At 57.4% G+C, this 16,180-nt stretch overlaps 2 protein-coding genes across 2 annotated transcripts; one reads left to right on the forward strand and one right to left on the reverse strand.

Annotated features, from left to right (window-relative positions):
- Positions 1-8,190: 8,190 nt before the first annotated feature.
- LOC118689745 (selenoprotein Pb-like) lies at positions 8,191-11,459 on the reverse strand. The gene is made up of 5 exons (XM_036388178.2): positions 11,366-11,459; positions 10,417-10,639; positions 10,107-10,319; positions 9,837-9,972; positions 8,191-9,203 (listed from the first exon to the last, which is right to left on the reverse strand). Exons 2-5 carry the CDS (start codon positions 10,623-10,625, stop codon positions 8,958-8,960), a joined length of 804 nt encoding a protein of 267 aa, XP_036244071.1. The 5' UTR covers positions 10,626-10,639; positions 11,366-11,459; the 3' UTR covers positions 8,191-8,957.
- A 1,340-nt stretch (positions 11,460-12,799) lies between these two features.
- On the forward strand, positions 12,800-16,163 carry HPDL (4-hydroxyphenylpyruvate dioxygenase like). The gene is made up of 2 exons (XM_036388337.1): positions 12,800-12,850; positions 13,976-16,163. Exon 2 carries the CDS (start codon positions 13,987-13,989, stop codon positions 15,169-15,171), a length of 1,185 nt encoding a protein of 394 aa, XP_036244230.1. The 5' UTR covers positions 12,800-12,850; positions 13,976-13,986; the 3' UTR covers positions 15,172-16,163.
- The last annotated feature ends 17 nt before the right edge of the window (positions 16,164-16,180 follow it).

A 16,180-nucleotide genomic window follows, 5' to 3' on the forward strand; every position in this document is an offset into this window, starting at 1 on the left:
GCCCCGCCGGGGCGGGACGCTCCGCAGCCCCCCGCCCGCCCTCGCCGCCCGTCGGGGCACGGCCGCCTGTGGCACCTGCCCGGCTGCCGTATGGGTGGTGAGGGCATGGCCCTGGGCACCGCCCGGTGTCCTCCTGGCCGTGTCCCCAGGCGGGAGGGGGACACGCAAGGGACACGGAGAGGAAGGACCCGCGGCTGAGTGTCCCCACGGCGCTGGTGGGTGAGGGGCTGGCGCAGCCATCCGAGCGCCAGGAGCCTGCGCTGAGCCAGCGGGACAAAGGGGCACGGCGGCGCTCCATGGAGGTGGCAGCGCTCCCGCGGGGTGTCGGCGGGATCGGCACTGCTCCTGCTGCGTGCCCGGTTCAGGCGCCCAGTCTGACCCACATATCAACACCCAGCCTCACCCGTAATTCACCTACGGCTTTACATTGAGTAGCAGAGCAGACAACAGTGCCCTGCCCTTCCATGGACATCAGGGTTTGCTTTTTATTCTAAAGCCCTGTAGTGAAGATGCTTGTCCCACGCATCATAGCAGGGTCCTCGGGCACAGGAACCACCAGGTCCTTTAGTACACACGGCCTTTGGGGGAGGAGATGAAAAACAGGTACTACTGGCTTCCAGGAGCTCTCTTGTGCTCTCAGGTGGGATTACATTAAAGGGACATATGAATATATTCAGCACATACTGCCTGAGTCGGCATCCCAAAAGCCAGGGAGCTGACTCCTCACCAGCCTCTGCTTTCAGCCAAGGGTGATGGCAGCGCCCCTGGGACCAGCACAGCGTGGGGCTGATGGGGGGAGGGCTGTGGCAACTGAAGTCCACTTCTCTGGGCCTCTACACCCTGCCATCACTTTGCTGCTGCGTCCAGCAGGACACCATTCCAAGATTTTCGCCAGAAATACATTCCTGGTTTTGTGTCCTGTCTAAATTTACGTGACAAACCTCTGAGGAAGAGCAGAGCTCACAGCTCTCCGAGTTCAGTTTTCTTGCTATTATTCTCAGTGCTTTGAGAATCCAAGACCAATTCCTTCCTATCTGCAGTTCAGTCACATCTAAACCATTACCGGTTACTCCCTTGTTGCAGAGATCTCCTATTTATTCTTACTGACAGAGCAAGAGTACATTTCCTGGAATAACAGGGCGATGCAATTAGGGAACAGGAAATAATTATGCGCCTTTGCTCTGCCACGAGATACCTCCAAGCCCAAGGTCTCCTCTGCAGGACACGGAGGGAAGGAATCAGGTCTCAGGCAGGTGGTGAGAGCAGGCAGAGCTACTGCAATGAGAAATCTCCATTTTAGAGAGTAAGCCACAAGCTAATCGATGAGGGTCAGGAAGAGGTTTTCCTTGAAGGCTGAGGTGTTCCTTGCTGCTGTTGGTCTTGTTCAAAGTAATGAGCGCTAGCAGTGGCAGGGACTGGCCTGGGGCAGCAGCTGCACACAGATTTGTTTACGCACAGATTTTCCCCAGGAATCACATCCCCATTTCTTTAACCCTGAAGGCCATTTTGCTCTCTTGAAGAGTTTGCTGCAACAGGAAGCACTTGCCACAGAAGCATGGCATTTTGTCCATCACCTCTGCTTACTGTTGTGGTGACAGGTCCTGGGGTGACAAAGAAGGGCTTTGTCCACCTCTGCCCCTCCCTGGCTGCACAGAGGGACCTCACAGGGCCATCCCAAAGCACCCTCCTGGCCCAAGGTGGAGCACACCTTCCTGGCAGAGAACAGTCCGGCCATCTCAAGCTTTTTTTGATGCTGAAAGCTGTGGGCTCTGGTGTCACAGAATTTCTGCTGGTACCTGTGTCTCCCTGCAGCTGCCAGGGCTGCTCGGGCAGAGGGTGAGGCTGCATGAGAGCTGGGACGTGGCACCCCAGCTTGTCTGGTCCCTCGGTCACCAGCCGCTGCAGAGCTCACCTAGTGACAACCTTGAGTGTCCTTACTTACGTCGTCCCCAGACAGTGCCAATAAAAGGAGTTTAGATTTCAGACCAAGCAGGGATGTTATTCATTACCAATAAGCTGACTTTTCATTGCATAAAACATATAATCCAGACTCAAATCAAAGCAAGGTTGGTGCAGTGGCTGGCCAGACTGTCTCTGGGGGGTTAGCATGTTATTTCAAAGAAAAACCAATCTATTTTTCCTCTCTCTCTTCATTCAGAACATTTGTTGCTCCCCATTCCTCCCCATATTTCCCTGTGCCTTTCATCACTGCCTTGATTTTGTAGGGGGAGAGCTCTCCTCCTCCCAGGGAACATGGACAGACCTCTTCTCCCTGGGGAAGGATGCAAAATGTCAGCCTCCAGCCCAGCCCCTGACGCTGCTCATTCAGAGCCTGGAACCAGGTACATCAATAATTCACTGCACGCTTTCCTGAGCCCAGCCATTTGCTGAGCCACTGGCAGCCCTGGTTCCCCTCCTGTTTTCAGGACTGTTTGGTCAGGCTCTGCCTGTGCTGCAACCCACCAACTCCAGCCCTTCTGGCCTCATCACTGGTGTTATCCATCAAGTGCTGATTTCTCCTGCTGGCTCCAGGATGTATTTTATTTTGAGTCCCTGGCTAGAAAATTGACTGACCAAGGGGCTGGACCCCCAAGGGCCCTAGACCACAGTCAGGCAGCAATGCAATGCAATGCAATATCTTCAGAAATTTTTTGGGTGCCAGCTCAATCAGAAGTCCAGCTTTAAGGTGAAGGTGCTGTGGAGTAAGAAAACGGCTTTCATCTTCCTAGAAATTAATTCAAGGACTATAAAAAGGAGAAAGGACAAGGCTGATGAGGAGATGCCTCTGTGGGCTTCCCAGCAGCTGTGCTTTGTTTTATGGCAGTCAAGGTTAGTGGTGGCTGGTGCCACATCTCAGCCCAAGGGGACGTCACCTCCTTGGCTGCTCCCACCTGCACACCTTCATGTAGCTGCTCTCCTCTCTCCCCATCATGCCCAAACACCATCCTCAGCTGAAAGACTGCCTTTCTGTGGGCATTCTCCCCTCTCTTGGATGCTCCCATGCTGCTTTGACATTGCTGTGACTCCCACCAGTCAATGTTGTGTTCTCGCTAACATGAGTGACACTGCAAAGCCTTTAGAGATGACAGCAGAGCTTTGCAAGGCCCAGGGAGCACCAGGGAAGTCCTGTGGTGACAGATGAAGGTACACAAGGGCAGAAGAAGCTTTATGGGCAATTAATGGTGGGAAAGGAACAGGATAGAATGCAGGCAGACACCAAGCTCCTGCTCCAGCCATCGAGAGGATTTGCTGCTCCGAAGCAGCCAAAGACAGGCTTATCAGCAGCCCTGCTACAAGCCCCCATTGTACAGTGCTCACTGGAAGTGAGGCTGTTTCTGCCTTTCCTATGTTGCTGATGCTGTTCAGAGCAGAGGCAGAAGGGAAAGGATACAGGGAGTAACTGCAGCTCCTCTGCCTTAATGCATTTGAGAGCAGAGGAATCTATTGGCCAGGACAATTATCCCTTAGCACCCCCATAGATCCAATGTCCAGGACGAGACAGAGAGCATTGTCTTATGAAATATTTGGCCTTGCAAGCAAGAGGAGGGACACCTTGATTTGGTTGCCCATGGAGTTTAGCACCATTTTTAGATTTTCCAGTGCCTAGTAAGGTCTCCAACAAAGCACAGACTGGAGTTGGAGCTTTTTTGCTGTCAAACTGTTCAAATCCCCTGTGGATTCTCCACTGATTCATTAGCGCTGAATTATTGCTGTGCTCCTCTTCCAGCAGGGACTCTAATAAAGTGGCTTTTTGCTAGCCAGCCAGTTATTTTATGAAACTTTCCAGAACTGACAAGCTCAAAGACCTCCTTCAGGTGTGACTGCAATTGTCTGTGTACTCAAAAGAGAAATGCAAGGACTGAAAGTACCATCTCTCTCTCCAAGCACAGGCTGAATTCCAAGATCAGGACTGGGATGGCTGTTCTAACCCTCATGTCAATCCAGGAACAGCTCTACTTGCCTGTGTGTCCCTGTGGTTGCTCAGGCTGGGATGATGCAGACCCAGACAGCCCCTTGTACCCAGACAGAAATTTCTGGTTGTGAGAAACTGTTGTTCCCTTTCCCCCACACATGATGTTACATCCCTGGCTTGCCAGGGCTGCCTTCCCCCAGCCCCTGTAAGATTAGCAACATGCTGAGCTTCTGTCTTGCCACGAAGATTTCAGCACCCTTCCAGCAAATGCATTTGCTGTGTAGACAGCAATTAAGCACAGAGCAGCTGCTGGGTGAAGACCTTGGCTTCCAGGAGGAACAGCCACCTCTCCAGCATGGAGTCTACAAGCACAGGATGCTCCAGAAAGTTACTCAGGCCCGCACTGGAGAGATGTCCACCCCAGCCAGGCTGGCTGTCTCAGGGCTGAGCTCAGCAGAAAACAACCCTCTTGGGCCACCACCTCCCCCTTTCAGCCACTGAAGTTGTTTCCCCTTAATTAGGGATGCTAAAATAAATGGGGGATCGTTTTTTCAGGCTACAAGAGTATGAATAAATGATGGCAAAAACAAGGGGTAAACAATGCTTCTGTTAGTCTTTAGTATGGGGTCTGCCCTGGCTTTGGAACACGAGTGGATCACAGGGTCCAGCTGGATGGGAAGTTGGAGTCAGGCATTTTGGCAGCTTTACAAAGCTGTGGTTCCTCAGGTGCAGTGAGTGCCATCATTGTCACATCTGCCATCATCCCAGGCTGCTCTCAGCAGCGGGATTTGGGAGCCCAGCATCACGGCTAACCTGTTTCCAGGAGCGGCTTGTGGAGAGACACACGGCAAATCACCCCTCACACGGCAGAAAAGGATTATCTTGCTGTCTGCTTTCCTGGCAGGAGGGCAGAGGGGACCCTGAATCTCAGCAAAGCTCCTACAAACACAAGGACCAGGGCAAGATCCAGTCTCAGTCCTGGGCACCTGCCTGCAAATCCACGCATGAGCTGGCCTGGTGAGATGTGTCTCTCCCAGAGTGTGGGTTGGGCTTTTTCTGCTCACACTGGGCTCTTTCAACCTCCTGACCTAAGCTGTAAACAACAGAACAAGACTGTGCTGGGCAGACAAAGAGAGGAGGTGATGCCACAGAAAGCCATGCAGGGGTGAGAGCCTTGGTATCCTATGGGGCTGGGGCTCCAGCTCTGCATCCCCCAAATCACTCTGGACCCACCAGGAGGGAGGGAGAGAGCTGGGATGTGTCCCTTGTAGGTCAACAAATGGCCATGGAGTGACTTGAAGGCCTTTGGAGGAAGGAGAGAGGTTACAGGAGGAAACAACAGGAGAGGCAAACCTGTTGTATGCAGCTTTGCTCAGAAGTCAGAGAAGCACCTCCACCCTCTGTCCCTGGGGACTGCTTTGGGATGACTCTGCTCTCCCTCTGCCAGCAGACAGAAGATGGGGCATGCCAAGCAACTGGGCTTTGAAAACCAGGGATTGGACTCTGTCCTGCCCAGCCTGGTCCCATGGTTGATGCTGAAGAAGGAGATGGGAATGAACGTGGCCAAAATCTGACTCACTTCTGCAGCCCCTGCATCACTTCCATCAACCCCCCTGCACTGGTGGCCATGCAGGGACCACAAGTCCCTGCTGCTGGCTCATCCCTGCTGCTGTTTCTCTGCTCTGTCCCATCTCCTTGGGCAACGCTACACCAAAATGAATCTGGGCCTCTTCATCAGGGTCATCAGCAAGCTGGCCAAAGCCACGGATGACCTCTCCAGGTCCCATTCCCCAGCTCCTAACCCACAATGGAGATAGATGGCTGCCACCCCCAGGCAGCAGCAGCCACCCTGACCCCAGAAAAGCCAGAGGGGCCCGGCTGGGCTGGACTTGGGGGACAAAAATGCAGCCGCCTGCATTTATTTTGCCTAACAACAGTGATCCCTCTGTATATTTTCATTCTGTTTTCCTAGGCTCAGCTGCCTCCTCAATGAAATGTTTCCAAAGCAGCCTGGCTTGGCAGCACGCCAGCCCCGGCTGCCAGATGAATGGGCGGAGGAGGAGGGACCCATTCCTCTTCTTGACACAGCATCGCTGCACAAGAGGCCTCTGTTGACATTACGACTGGCTGTTCCTCCTTTCCCGAGAGGATCTGCCCAGCCCTCGGCAGGAGCAGCACACAGGGCCAAGGCTTCATGTGACATGAAACTGACATCTGTCCCCCTCCAGGGTGGTGGCACAGCCATGGGTCCATGGGTACCAGGGTACCATGGTGCACCCTCCTCCAGGGTGGTGGCACAGCCACAGATAACAGGGTACCAAGGACTGCTAGAACCTGAGTCAGCCCTTGTTTCTGGCCCTTGACCCCCCAGCTGAGCCAGCCCCCCAACAGGTGAGGATTCCTTGGAGCTCTCTGACTATTTACACCATCACTCTCCAAGACATTGGTGATATACAGAGCCTCTTTCCTCACCCAAAACCCCTCTCCACCTCACCCAGAGCAAAGCTCTCCCTCAGCACTGCAGGAGTACAGACACTTCCACAGGATTTGCAGAGCTCCAGGTTTCTGGCATCTTTCAGGGGTGAATCCTGTCATAGGGGCCCCAAGTGTGGCACCCCAAACCCTTCAGGTTTTTGGACAGTAATATATGGAATAGGATCAGTTTCACCCTAAAGCCTTGCCCCTACTCAGTCATGTAGGACTTCATCCAAACAATGTGGCAGCTCTTTCCCACACCTCAATGTCTCTACCCAGAGCAAAATGCCCACCCAAGCTTTCAGGGCCAGAAATTTGTCTGCTGGGAGGTAACCAAGTGGTAGCTGTTGCAGTGGACTACACACCCAGCACCAGATGGGATCCTCCTCTCTGCCATGGCTAATTGCAGCACTGGTCATCAGTGAGGAAATGCAAATCCATGTATGCACCACTCACCTCCTTGGCAGGGACACCTTTAGGAGCTGCACAAGGAAAGGATGTGGATTTTAATACAAGTGCTGATAATGCATCAGAAGGCAAAAGAAAGAGATGAAAGTAATCAGCATCCTTCCAATCTGCACCTCATTCCCTGATTGGCTCCTCTGGCATCTTCTACTGGTGGCCAGCACCCAGCTGAGGCAAGCCAAGGACCAGGGGCTGGATAAGAGCAGCACCCAACAGCAGGCCACAGGAACACAGTCTGCTCCTAGCAGCTGTGGCAGGGAGACCGCCCTGCCTGGATGTGGTGGAAAAGAGGCCAACCATGCATCGATAAGATGAATTAGTTGTCTCAGCAGCACCAGCAAAATGAGCGAGAGGAGCCGAGCCCGCGAGGCCCGGCCTGCTTTGTTTCAATTACAGCAGCTGCCAGAAGAAAAAGATAACCTCAATATTGATGGCAGGAGCAGCAGACAGAGGTGCCCTTGCAGGCTACTGGGAGCAGGTAGAGGAGGAAGGGGGAGGAGAGATGGAGGAGGGGGAGCAGGGTCTCAGCCAGCACACCGTGGGAGAGCCTGGCTGGTAAGAAAGACACATCTGATCCCATTGCTCTCACTCCTGTGAGGAACAGCTCCTTTTCACTCTGGTTCTTGTCCCAGTCACTGTGCAGAGCATCCTCCAGCAGAGACAGGGTGCAGAAACCCAGCATCGGGACACAGCACCATGAAAACACTGAGTAGAAAATCATCTCTCTGCTCCCCACTCAGGCTGCAGGGCCTGGAGAGGCATTGAGTAGGGCTGTGTGGGATGATGGATGGAACTGGAGTAAAGGGCAGAGACAGGCCTGGGGCACCACAAGCTGCAGACAGGCATGACTGCCTGCCAGGGGCACAGCACCCACCTGCCTGAGGGCTGGGGAGCCCCATGATGTGCCTGCAATGGGGACTGCTCTGGGTGCTGGGGACAAGATGCCCATGGTGATTTTGGAGTACATGTGGGAACCAGCAGCAGCCTGGGGCAGGGACCACAACATCACACCTACAAGCCAGGTATGGAGGTGCTAAGCCAAACACCCTCCAAGCAGTGCAGTGTTAATGTCCTGGACTCCCATCCTGGGAGGCAGCCAGAAGATAGGAAGAGATGGGGTCTTCTCTTGAAGAAGATTTCTCTTCAGTCTTTACCCCTAAAGGGTAAAGGGGTAACCCTTTACCTCCAGCTCCTGCTCAGGGGATGTAAACCATCCCTGGCTGCTGCATCTTGGGCTCTACATCCAGCCCTGTGTCCCTCCCTGTGCCCAGGGCACAGACCGGCGCTGACACCTCCCCCTTCCCCCCGGGGCCACCAGAGGCCAAACTGAGCAGTGGTCACTTCACAGAGGTTTTATTCGCACTCCAGATATCCACGCTGCCCTCCCACCTCGCTTACCCGCAGGGAAGACCTCAGGATCCCCACCCTGTCCTCCCCGAGCTGCGCCCATTGGATCCAGCCCCTGGGTCTCCAAGAGGGGACAAGGCCACCATCTTGCGGCCACCCAGCACCACTGCACATACCCGTGCGCACGGTCTGGGGGCGCCCAGGGCGGCACAGCCAGGGGGGACAGGCTTCGGACCGTGGGGAGCCGCGACATCCCACCGCTCCTCGTGCCCTCAGTCCCCTGGGACCATGTTCTGGGGCACACGCTGTCCCTCCCCTCGCTCCCTGGCCAGGAAACCCAGGGATTCCAGCACACCCAGGAGTGTCTGGATGGGCAGAGGATGCCAGCAGTGCTCCTCCCACCCCAGCCCTGGCCCCTCCACCCTGCCCTGCTGCTCTGTGCAGTGTCAGCCAGCAGTGACCAGGGACCTCCCGGTTTGCACAGCGGGCTTCATTGAGCACAGAAAGGCAGGCAGTGGCAGATGAAGGCTCAGAACCGAGCCCTGGGGCTGAAAATGCAGCACTGAGCAGGGTCCAAGGGGAATTTCCATCCCTATCACAGTGTAGGAGGGCAACCCACATGGGGTTTGCTGGAGGGAGTTGTTATTAAACCAGCACTGCTGGTGACCAGCAGCCCAAAGCAAGTCCTTCCATGCCTCTGTGAAGTGAGATGTCGTGTCTGCACACTACTGGGTTCTGCAAGGCTGCCCAGCCTGGTTTAATGCTCATCCCCCTCCTTCTGCTTCTTCTCCTTGTGATGGAGCTGGCCATGATCTCTGTGGTGGTGGTGAGCATGGGTAGCAGGTTTGTGGTCCTCGCTTGGGTTTGTGTCTCTCTCACTGTTGACCTCGTGATGGTGGTGAGGATGGAGAGGCTTGTGCTGGTGGACAGGAGTCTCTGACTCCATCCCCTCATGTTCAGGAAGGGAGCTTGGGGTTGCAGGGCCTTCCATGGTGCTGTTAGCCTGAGGAAAGTAACACAAGGGCTGGTGTGGTATGGGAAGGCCCACAGAGCCCTGCAGAAAGCCTGGGAGCACAGCTGTGAACTGGGAAGAAGGCAGGCCAGCATTCATCAAACAGAAAACTGTGGGTCACAGCAAATGCTCTCCAGCCCTGTCCCAGGGCACAGGGAGGACAGGAGAGGCTAGAGCACACAGGGCACAAGCCTCTACACTTGTGTCCCTTGGCTCAAGCTGTCTGTGGTTCAGAAACAGGAATTTGCATTCAGTATTTCTGGATGTTCTTTTCTCCTGGGAAGTGACTAATCGCCTGCCAAGCTCAGAGCTACAGCCTTTTCTTTGCTCTGAGCTTGCTACCTCTGCATCCACTGCCTGCCCTTTCTTATATGGGAACAGTTCTAGTTAGCATTCCCAGACATGGGATATGACCCCTTTAGTCAATTTCTTTTCAACTGGAAAGCTCTGACCTATTTAAGTGCCCTTATTCCAGACCTTCCATCACCTTCCCTCTCAAACACATCTGAGGGCAGCTGCCAACCCAGAGCCCATCCCCTACACGGAGATAAGATTGTTCTTGCTGATGTGCAGCAGCCAGCACACAGAAGGGATCCCGGCTCCAGCGAGCATTCCAGCTCTTACCTCCTGGGTGGTGTTGGGGTAGAGGGAGCAGTTGCCACAGAAGTCCTTGATGTAGCTGGAGCGGATGGCTGCTTCCACATAGGGGAAGTGGAGGAAGCTGAAGGGCAGCTGGATGTGGAAAGCCAGGCGGCCACACCTGAGGGGAGAAGTCACGGCCTGGCTCAAGACGGGGCTGGAATCCCCCCAGCCCAGCACGAGAGGGGATTTTGGAAGCCCATGAAACGCTCTGTAACACCCAGTAAAGCCTCAGGCGAATCGAGGGACGCTCACCGGTCATAAACAAGGAAGTCGTCCTTGTCACCCCCCAGGACCTGCCAGACGTCGGGGTCCTCCTGCTCGGGCTGGAGGACGGGGACGCCGGGCGGGGCATGGCGCTGCAGCTCCGGCAGCATGGCGCGGGACAGCGGCGCCTTCTCGTTGACGATCATGTAGCGAACCTCGGCCGTGCCCTGCCGGGCCAGCCGCTCCCGCAGGCCCCCGAGGCTGCGGCAGGGAGGCGCTGGGAGGGGCTGCCGGGCAGGGGCCGCCCTACGGCCCCGAGGTGCCGGGGATTGCTGCGGGGAGGGGGAGCGGGGCTCACCTGTGGGCCTGCCTCAGGCAGAACTGTCAGCTGGCCTTCAGCAGGGCCACCACCGTCACCTGCCCTGCCGCCCCCTCCATGGGGCTCGAGCCATTGATGGTCCATGCCGGTGCCTCCTGGCAGATCCGGCTGCTGTTGGCCGTCTCCTCGGAGGCCGAGGCCAGCCCCAGCCCCAGCCAGGTGGCCAGGGCCAGCACCAGCAGCCCCATCCTGGACCCCGGCCCTGGCAAGGGCACACGGGGTGTTACCCTCCTCCCAGATCCACTGCAACCCCAAAATACCTCCCTGCACCCAGCTCCAGGGCAGGCAAGAGCTGTGGGCAGTGTTAGTCTGATCCTGGCACTGCGAGCCAGGACCCCCATCCCCGGGGGCAAGGAAAGGTGGACGAGGGGGGGAATTGGGCTCCTTGCTACTGTCTTTTGTGGGCACCCAGTGCCACAGCATCCTGTTCTCCCCTGGCAGGGAACACCCACTCCACATCTCAAGAGATGAAGGTGCTCCTCCTCCCACAGGCTTTCTCCATTTCTTTGATCCCACAAAACAAACCCAGCCCCAGAGACAGGTCTGTCTTTGCCCCAGAAGGGAGCAGGGACACAGCCCTCATCATCTCAGCTGCCAGTGAGCAGTCACCGGAACAGAGATGGTTTCACCTTCAGGTCACCTTGAGAGTCCTTGGTACCCCACAAAGTGCTTTGGGGGTACACAGAGCCTTTAAAGCCCTTGAGTCTCTCAAAATCTGCCTGAAGCCCCGTCCTCCAACAGCTCCCTAACTCCACCCATCCCAGCATATTCCCCATCCCTCTAATATCCAGCACACTTAATGGGCAAGGGGGAGGATATGGGTCTGGAGGGGATGGTCTGGGGAGGGAGCTGGGAGATGCAGGATCTGGTCAGGGTGGATGAGCTCCCACTCCCCAGCCCTCTCCCCGCGAGAACGAGCCCTCGATACCGCGCTTCTCCTCGCTGCCGTCCTCCCTCGCTCCCGGCCCCAGCAGCTTTCGGCAACTTCCAGCTGGCCCCGGTCCCCCTTTTATCTCCTGACCACTCTCCCCGCCCAGGAGGGAGGAGAAGAGCCTGGCTGGAGCGGGGACTGCGAGGACTGCCACCACCGCCTGCCTCGAGGGGACAGCGACAAGGCAGGCACTGTCCCCTTCGGTGCCATGTGGCCTCGGGGTGCTGCTGCCACAGCCCAGCCCAAGCCGTGCCGGAGCAAAGCGGTGCCTGGTGCCGGGCTGACGCCAGAGGTGGCAGGCGGTGCTGCAGGGAAGAGAGGGACACAGCCGCTCCAAACCTCGCAGCACAGGAGGGCTGGGGACCTTGCCAAGGACACTGCTTACACCGAAGGGTTGCACCACTGTGGGGTGACCTCCAACAGTGCCATCCCTGCACGAGGTGCCACAGGAGCCACCAGTGCCGTCTCTGCTTCCCTGCAGACAAAAAGATGGTGCCGCCCATACACAGCGGGGTGCTGGAGCTCCCTGCCCTGTGGGGTGTCACCTCAAAAGCCGGGCTGTTCTGTTGTGCCGTTCTCAGGCCAAGCTTGGCCCCACGGCAACTCCCCAGTGTCCAGTTCCATGCCTTCTGTCCGGCCCCACACTGATGGGGCTGTGGTAGTGTCGGTGTTTCCTTGGGAAATCACAGCGATACTGAATTCCACCCCCCAACCAAACAAGAGGAGCTCACCACTCTGGCAGCACAAGGACATCTCTGCAAATATTTGAGCAGTTTATTGTACCTGGGATCTGTACAAAAACATGATAAGGCAGGGAAGGGCAAGCAGCCACAGTCACAGCGAGGGCAGAACATGATCCCAGGCATACATAGAGTGGGGATTCGTCTGAAAACAGCAGGGGGAGAGGGGATCGCTGCTGAGGGGCTTGAGGGGCCCAGCAGTGTCTGCAAGGATGTGGGGCCGTGGGTTGGACTGGTGAGCAGTCCCTGTGACTGACGCCAGACTTTCTGCAGAGCTGTCACCCCCCACCCGCACGCTGTTCCCCTCAAGTCCCCACCGGGTACCCCGGACACCGTGAAGCGCCCAGCACTGAGCAGGGACACGTTTCCCCAGTTCACGTCCTGGGACTCGGGCTGGCAGGGAATGACCCTGCACAGACACGAGCTGTGCCCCAGGGAGCCCAGGCCACCGCCTGGCAGGCACTTCCCTCCTCCCCTCGGCTCATCCCGAGCCGCGGTGTCTGCGGTTTTCAGCCTGGGCGGCTTTTGGCCCGCAAACCGCGGCCCCCGCAGCGGGCAGCGCGTTCTCCGTGTGCCGGCCCCGTCCCTGCCCGGGCGATCGCCCCGCTCCCCCGCCGGGAGCGCTCCCGCGGCCGCTCCGCAGCCCGGGCAGGGCCGGGCCTGGTGCATGCCGGGGCGGAGCGAGCTGAACCGCCCCCGCTGGCGCTGCCCGCCGTCCCCTTCGCCCGCAGCCTTGACCTCGGTGAGCCACAGCCCGAGGGCGAGCGGGGCCCGCGGGCACGGGGGTGGCGGGGCGGGCGCGGGGAGCGGGGCCGGCGGGAGCGGAGCGGGGCCCGAGCCGGTGCCGCGGTGCCCAGCGGGAAGCGGGGCCGGAGGGAAGGAGCGCCGGCCCCTGCCCATGTGCTCGCCGGGTCCACGCGGTCCCTCCGCCCTGGGCTGGTGGGAAGGAGCGCTGAGAGCTCGGTGCACACAGCCCCTTCAGGCGGGCAGGGAAAAGGGAATATTTGAGCAGGTGTGTGCCGCCAGCTCACTGCACACCTGTGAGGACTGGCCAGAGCGGCTTGTGCATGCTATGGGATCAGGAAATCTCGGTGCTCTCTGGAGAGGTGATTCCGACGGCAGAGTTTTGGGCAGATCTGTTTTCCCCCTTGAGCATCACAGATATTTGGATGAGTGGGGAGGAAGGTCACTTTCCCGAAGTGTTCTTCTGTGCTGCTAGGGCATTGTCATGGTTTCCGGGCTGTAGCAGAGAGCATGGTGGCTCCACGCTGTCCTTGTTGGGGAGGGGAAGGGCACATCAGCCTATCATGACCCCACTGCTCCCCTCCACTGGTGGGACACACCTGACAGGCACTGGGGCAGCGCAGGAGCGTTTTAGCTGTAACCAGTGTGTTGCTCCATGTTTACCAGTCCATGTTCCTGGTACAGGACATTCCCACCATAACCCTTGTCCCCATAATCTTGCTTACACATGCAGCACACCTCCTCCACTGGGAATCCCCACTGACCTCCCTGCAGCACTCCCAAAGGACACGTGGCTCCAGACGGGACCCGCAGGGCTGCATCCAGGGCTTGGAGCTTTCCTGCTCTGGGACCTCAAGCACAGGGCAGGGCAGCAGAGTGGAAGGCTGGCAGGAGGGCTTGGCATCCTTGGGCGGCTCTTTGTAGCTGGTCCCAAAGGTGGGTGCCCTTTCACACTGCAAACTGGCTCCTGAGACCCATTTATTTAAAATCACACATTTAAAAGGTGCGAGTTTACACCCATATGCATGTGTGATTGCAAACACAGGTGGGCTCTGTGCAAGGTGGGGGAACAGTTTTTCCCCAAGGCCAGCAGCCCCTCTGACCCCCTGCATCCTCCCCACAGCCTGCCCAGCCATGGCAGCCTCGCTGAGCCGCCCCTGCTTCATCTCCCTGCACCTGCCCTACAGGCAAGGCTGGGGCCAGCACCTGGCCAACACCTTTCGCTTCCAGCCAGTGGCCGTGCGGGAGACGCCACGTGTCCGGCAGCTGGCCCTGCGACGGGAATCTGCCATCTTCCTCGTCAACGAGCGCCTGGCACCTGCACGGGAAGTCACCTCATCCCATGACTTCCTCTATGATGTAGATCCCCAGCCCACCCTGGGCACGGCCTCCAATGTCTGCTTCGAGGTGGATGATGTGCCGGGGCTCTGCAAGCGGCTGCAGAGCCAGGGATGCTCCTTGCTGGTGCCCCCCACTGAGCTGAGTGATGAGGGTGGTTCTGTCACCTACAGCGTGGTGAGCTCTGTGGTGGGCAACATCAGCCACACCCTTTTGGACCGATCCTCTTACCGAGGACTCTTCCTGCCGGGCTTCCAGCCCATCCAAGGAGCCCCCTCAGCCACAGGGGATGGGATCAGGATCACTCACTTTGACCACATCACATATGTCTGCCCCCGGGGCGGGGCCCGGGCGGCTCTGGACTGGTACCAGCGCTGCTTCGGCTTCCACCGCTTCCTGCTGAACCCCCAGGAAAGGCCGGCTGAAGGGTACGTGCTGGGGGGGCAGGGGGTGGGCATGCTGCTCCTTGCACTGCAGAGTGCCCAGGGCACCCCAGCCCACGGCTGCAAGCTGGTCTTTGCCGAGTCCCTCTCCCAGAACGGCACCAACCAGGTTGACACATTCCTGGAGCAGCACGGCGGGGCTGGGATCCAGCACGTCGGCCTCTGCACCACTGACATTGTCAGCACGACCAGGGCTCTGCAGCAGCAGGGGGCACGGTTCTTCACACCCCCCCCCACGTATTACAGCCAGGGGCACAAAGCAGAGGAGATCCGAAGAGCTGGGCAAGACCCTCACATGCTGGCAGAGCTTGGCATCCTCCTGGACACCACAGTGCCTGGGGACAAGGGCCAGCTGGGCATTGATGCCACAGAGAGCCCCTCTCGGGAATATTTGATGCAGATCTTCACCCATCCCATCTTCTCGGAGGAGACCTTTTTCCTGGAGCTCATTGACCGTCGAGGAGCACCCGGCTTTGGGGAGGGAAATATTCGGGCGCTGTGGAAAGCTGTGCAGCTCTACATGGACCAGCAGCAGTAGTGCAACGCTGCAGTCCTCCTCCCTCAGCTCCCCAGCTTCTCCAGTCCAACCCCAGGGCAACGACCATAGAGATCCCATCCCTGGCATGGCCCAGGTGAGCAGGGACCAAGGGATAGCTCCAGATCAATCCAGAGCCAACCCAGCTCCAGTGGGAGCAAGATGCTCAGGGCTGAGTCCAGTGGGGGTGTGAGCATGCCCCAGGATGGCTGGGATTTCTCCCCTGCCCTGGGTTCCCAGTGATTTATCAACCACATGTAAAGAACTTTCTGCCTTAGTTTCAGCCTAATTTACTGAGACTTGAGCCTGGAACATGGCCAAGAGCATGCTGGCACAGAAATACTCCAGACACAGAGAGAAGAGGGGCTGCCTGAAGGGAGTGGATAATCCAGAGGCCCTGGATTATGACCACTTAGTGGCAGTTACCACCCACAGCATGACCAGCCCTGTGGGGTGAGTGGTGGCCTCTTCCTCCTCTCAGTTAAAGAATTAACTTACAGGCACTGCTTTGGGTTTTTAGTCCTCCTATTTAAGATGTGCTGAGTGCCAGGTGAGGATGAAATGGCCATTTCCATCAGTCAAAGTGGGCGTATCACTAAAATTGAGATCACTGCCCCTAGCACCCCGCCAGGACTGTCCCCTATCTCTGCCAGCCCCCAGCATTGGGCATTTGCAAGGGTGCACCACACTCAACATGAACAGTGCTGAGCAGCCCAACGAGAAACTATAAAAGGAGAATGAAACCCTACGAAAAACCCTGGGGGCAGTTGTTCAGCCCCAGGGAGGAGCAGCCCACAGGCAGGAGCTGCACAGCCCTTGGGGGCCAATATCTGCCCTTGCAGGAGGGGTGCTCTGGGTGCTTTATTTGGGGTCAATGCTCAGCCAAGGGGCTCTTGGGTGTATTAATGAAGAAATCCCTGCTCTTCCCAGCTCAGATCTAAGGATCCTGTTGGCTATCTTCACATTCCATCACAGGCTGCCTAACACCCCCAGCTTAGCACAGTGCAACAGA

This window comes from Molothrus ater, chromosome 9, assembly GCF_012460135.2.
Source record: "Molothrus ater isolate BHLD 08-10-18 breed brown headed cowbird chromosome 9, BPBGC_Mater_1.1, whole genome shotgun sequence".
Lineage (NCBI taxonomy): Eukaryota > Metazoa > Chordata > Aves > Passeriformes > Icteridae > Molothrus > Molothrus ater.

Bases quoted from the DNA above. Each gene is read 5' to 3' on its own strand.
- HPDL (XM_036388337.1), top strand. From the start codon at position 13,987: ATGGCAGCCTCGCTGAGCCGCCCCTGCTTCATCTCCCTGCACCTGCCC.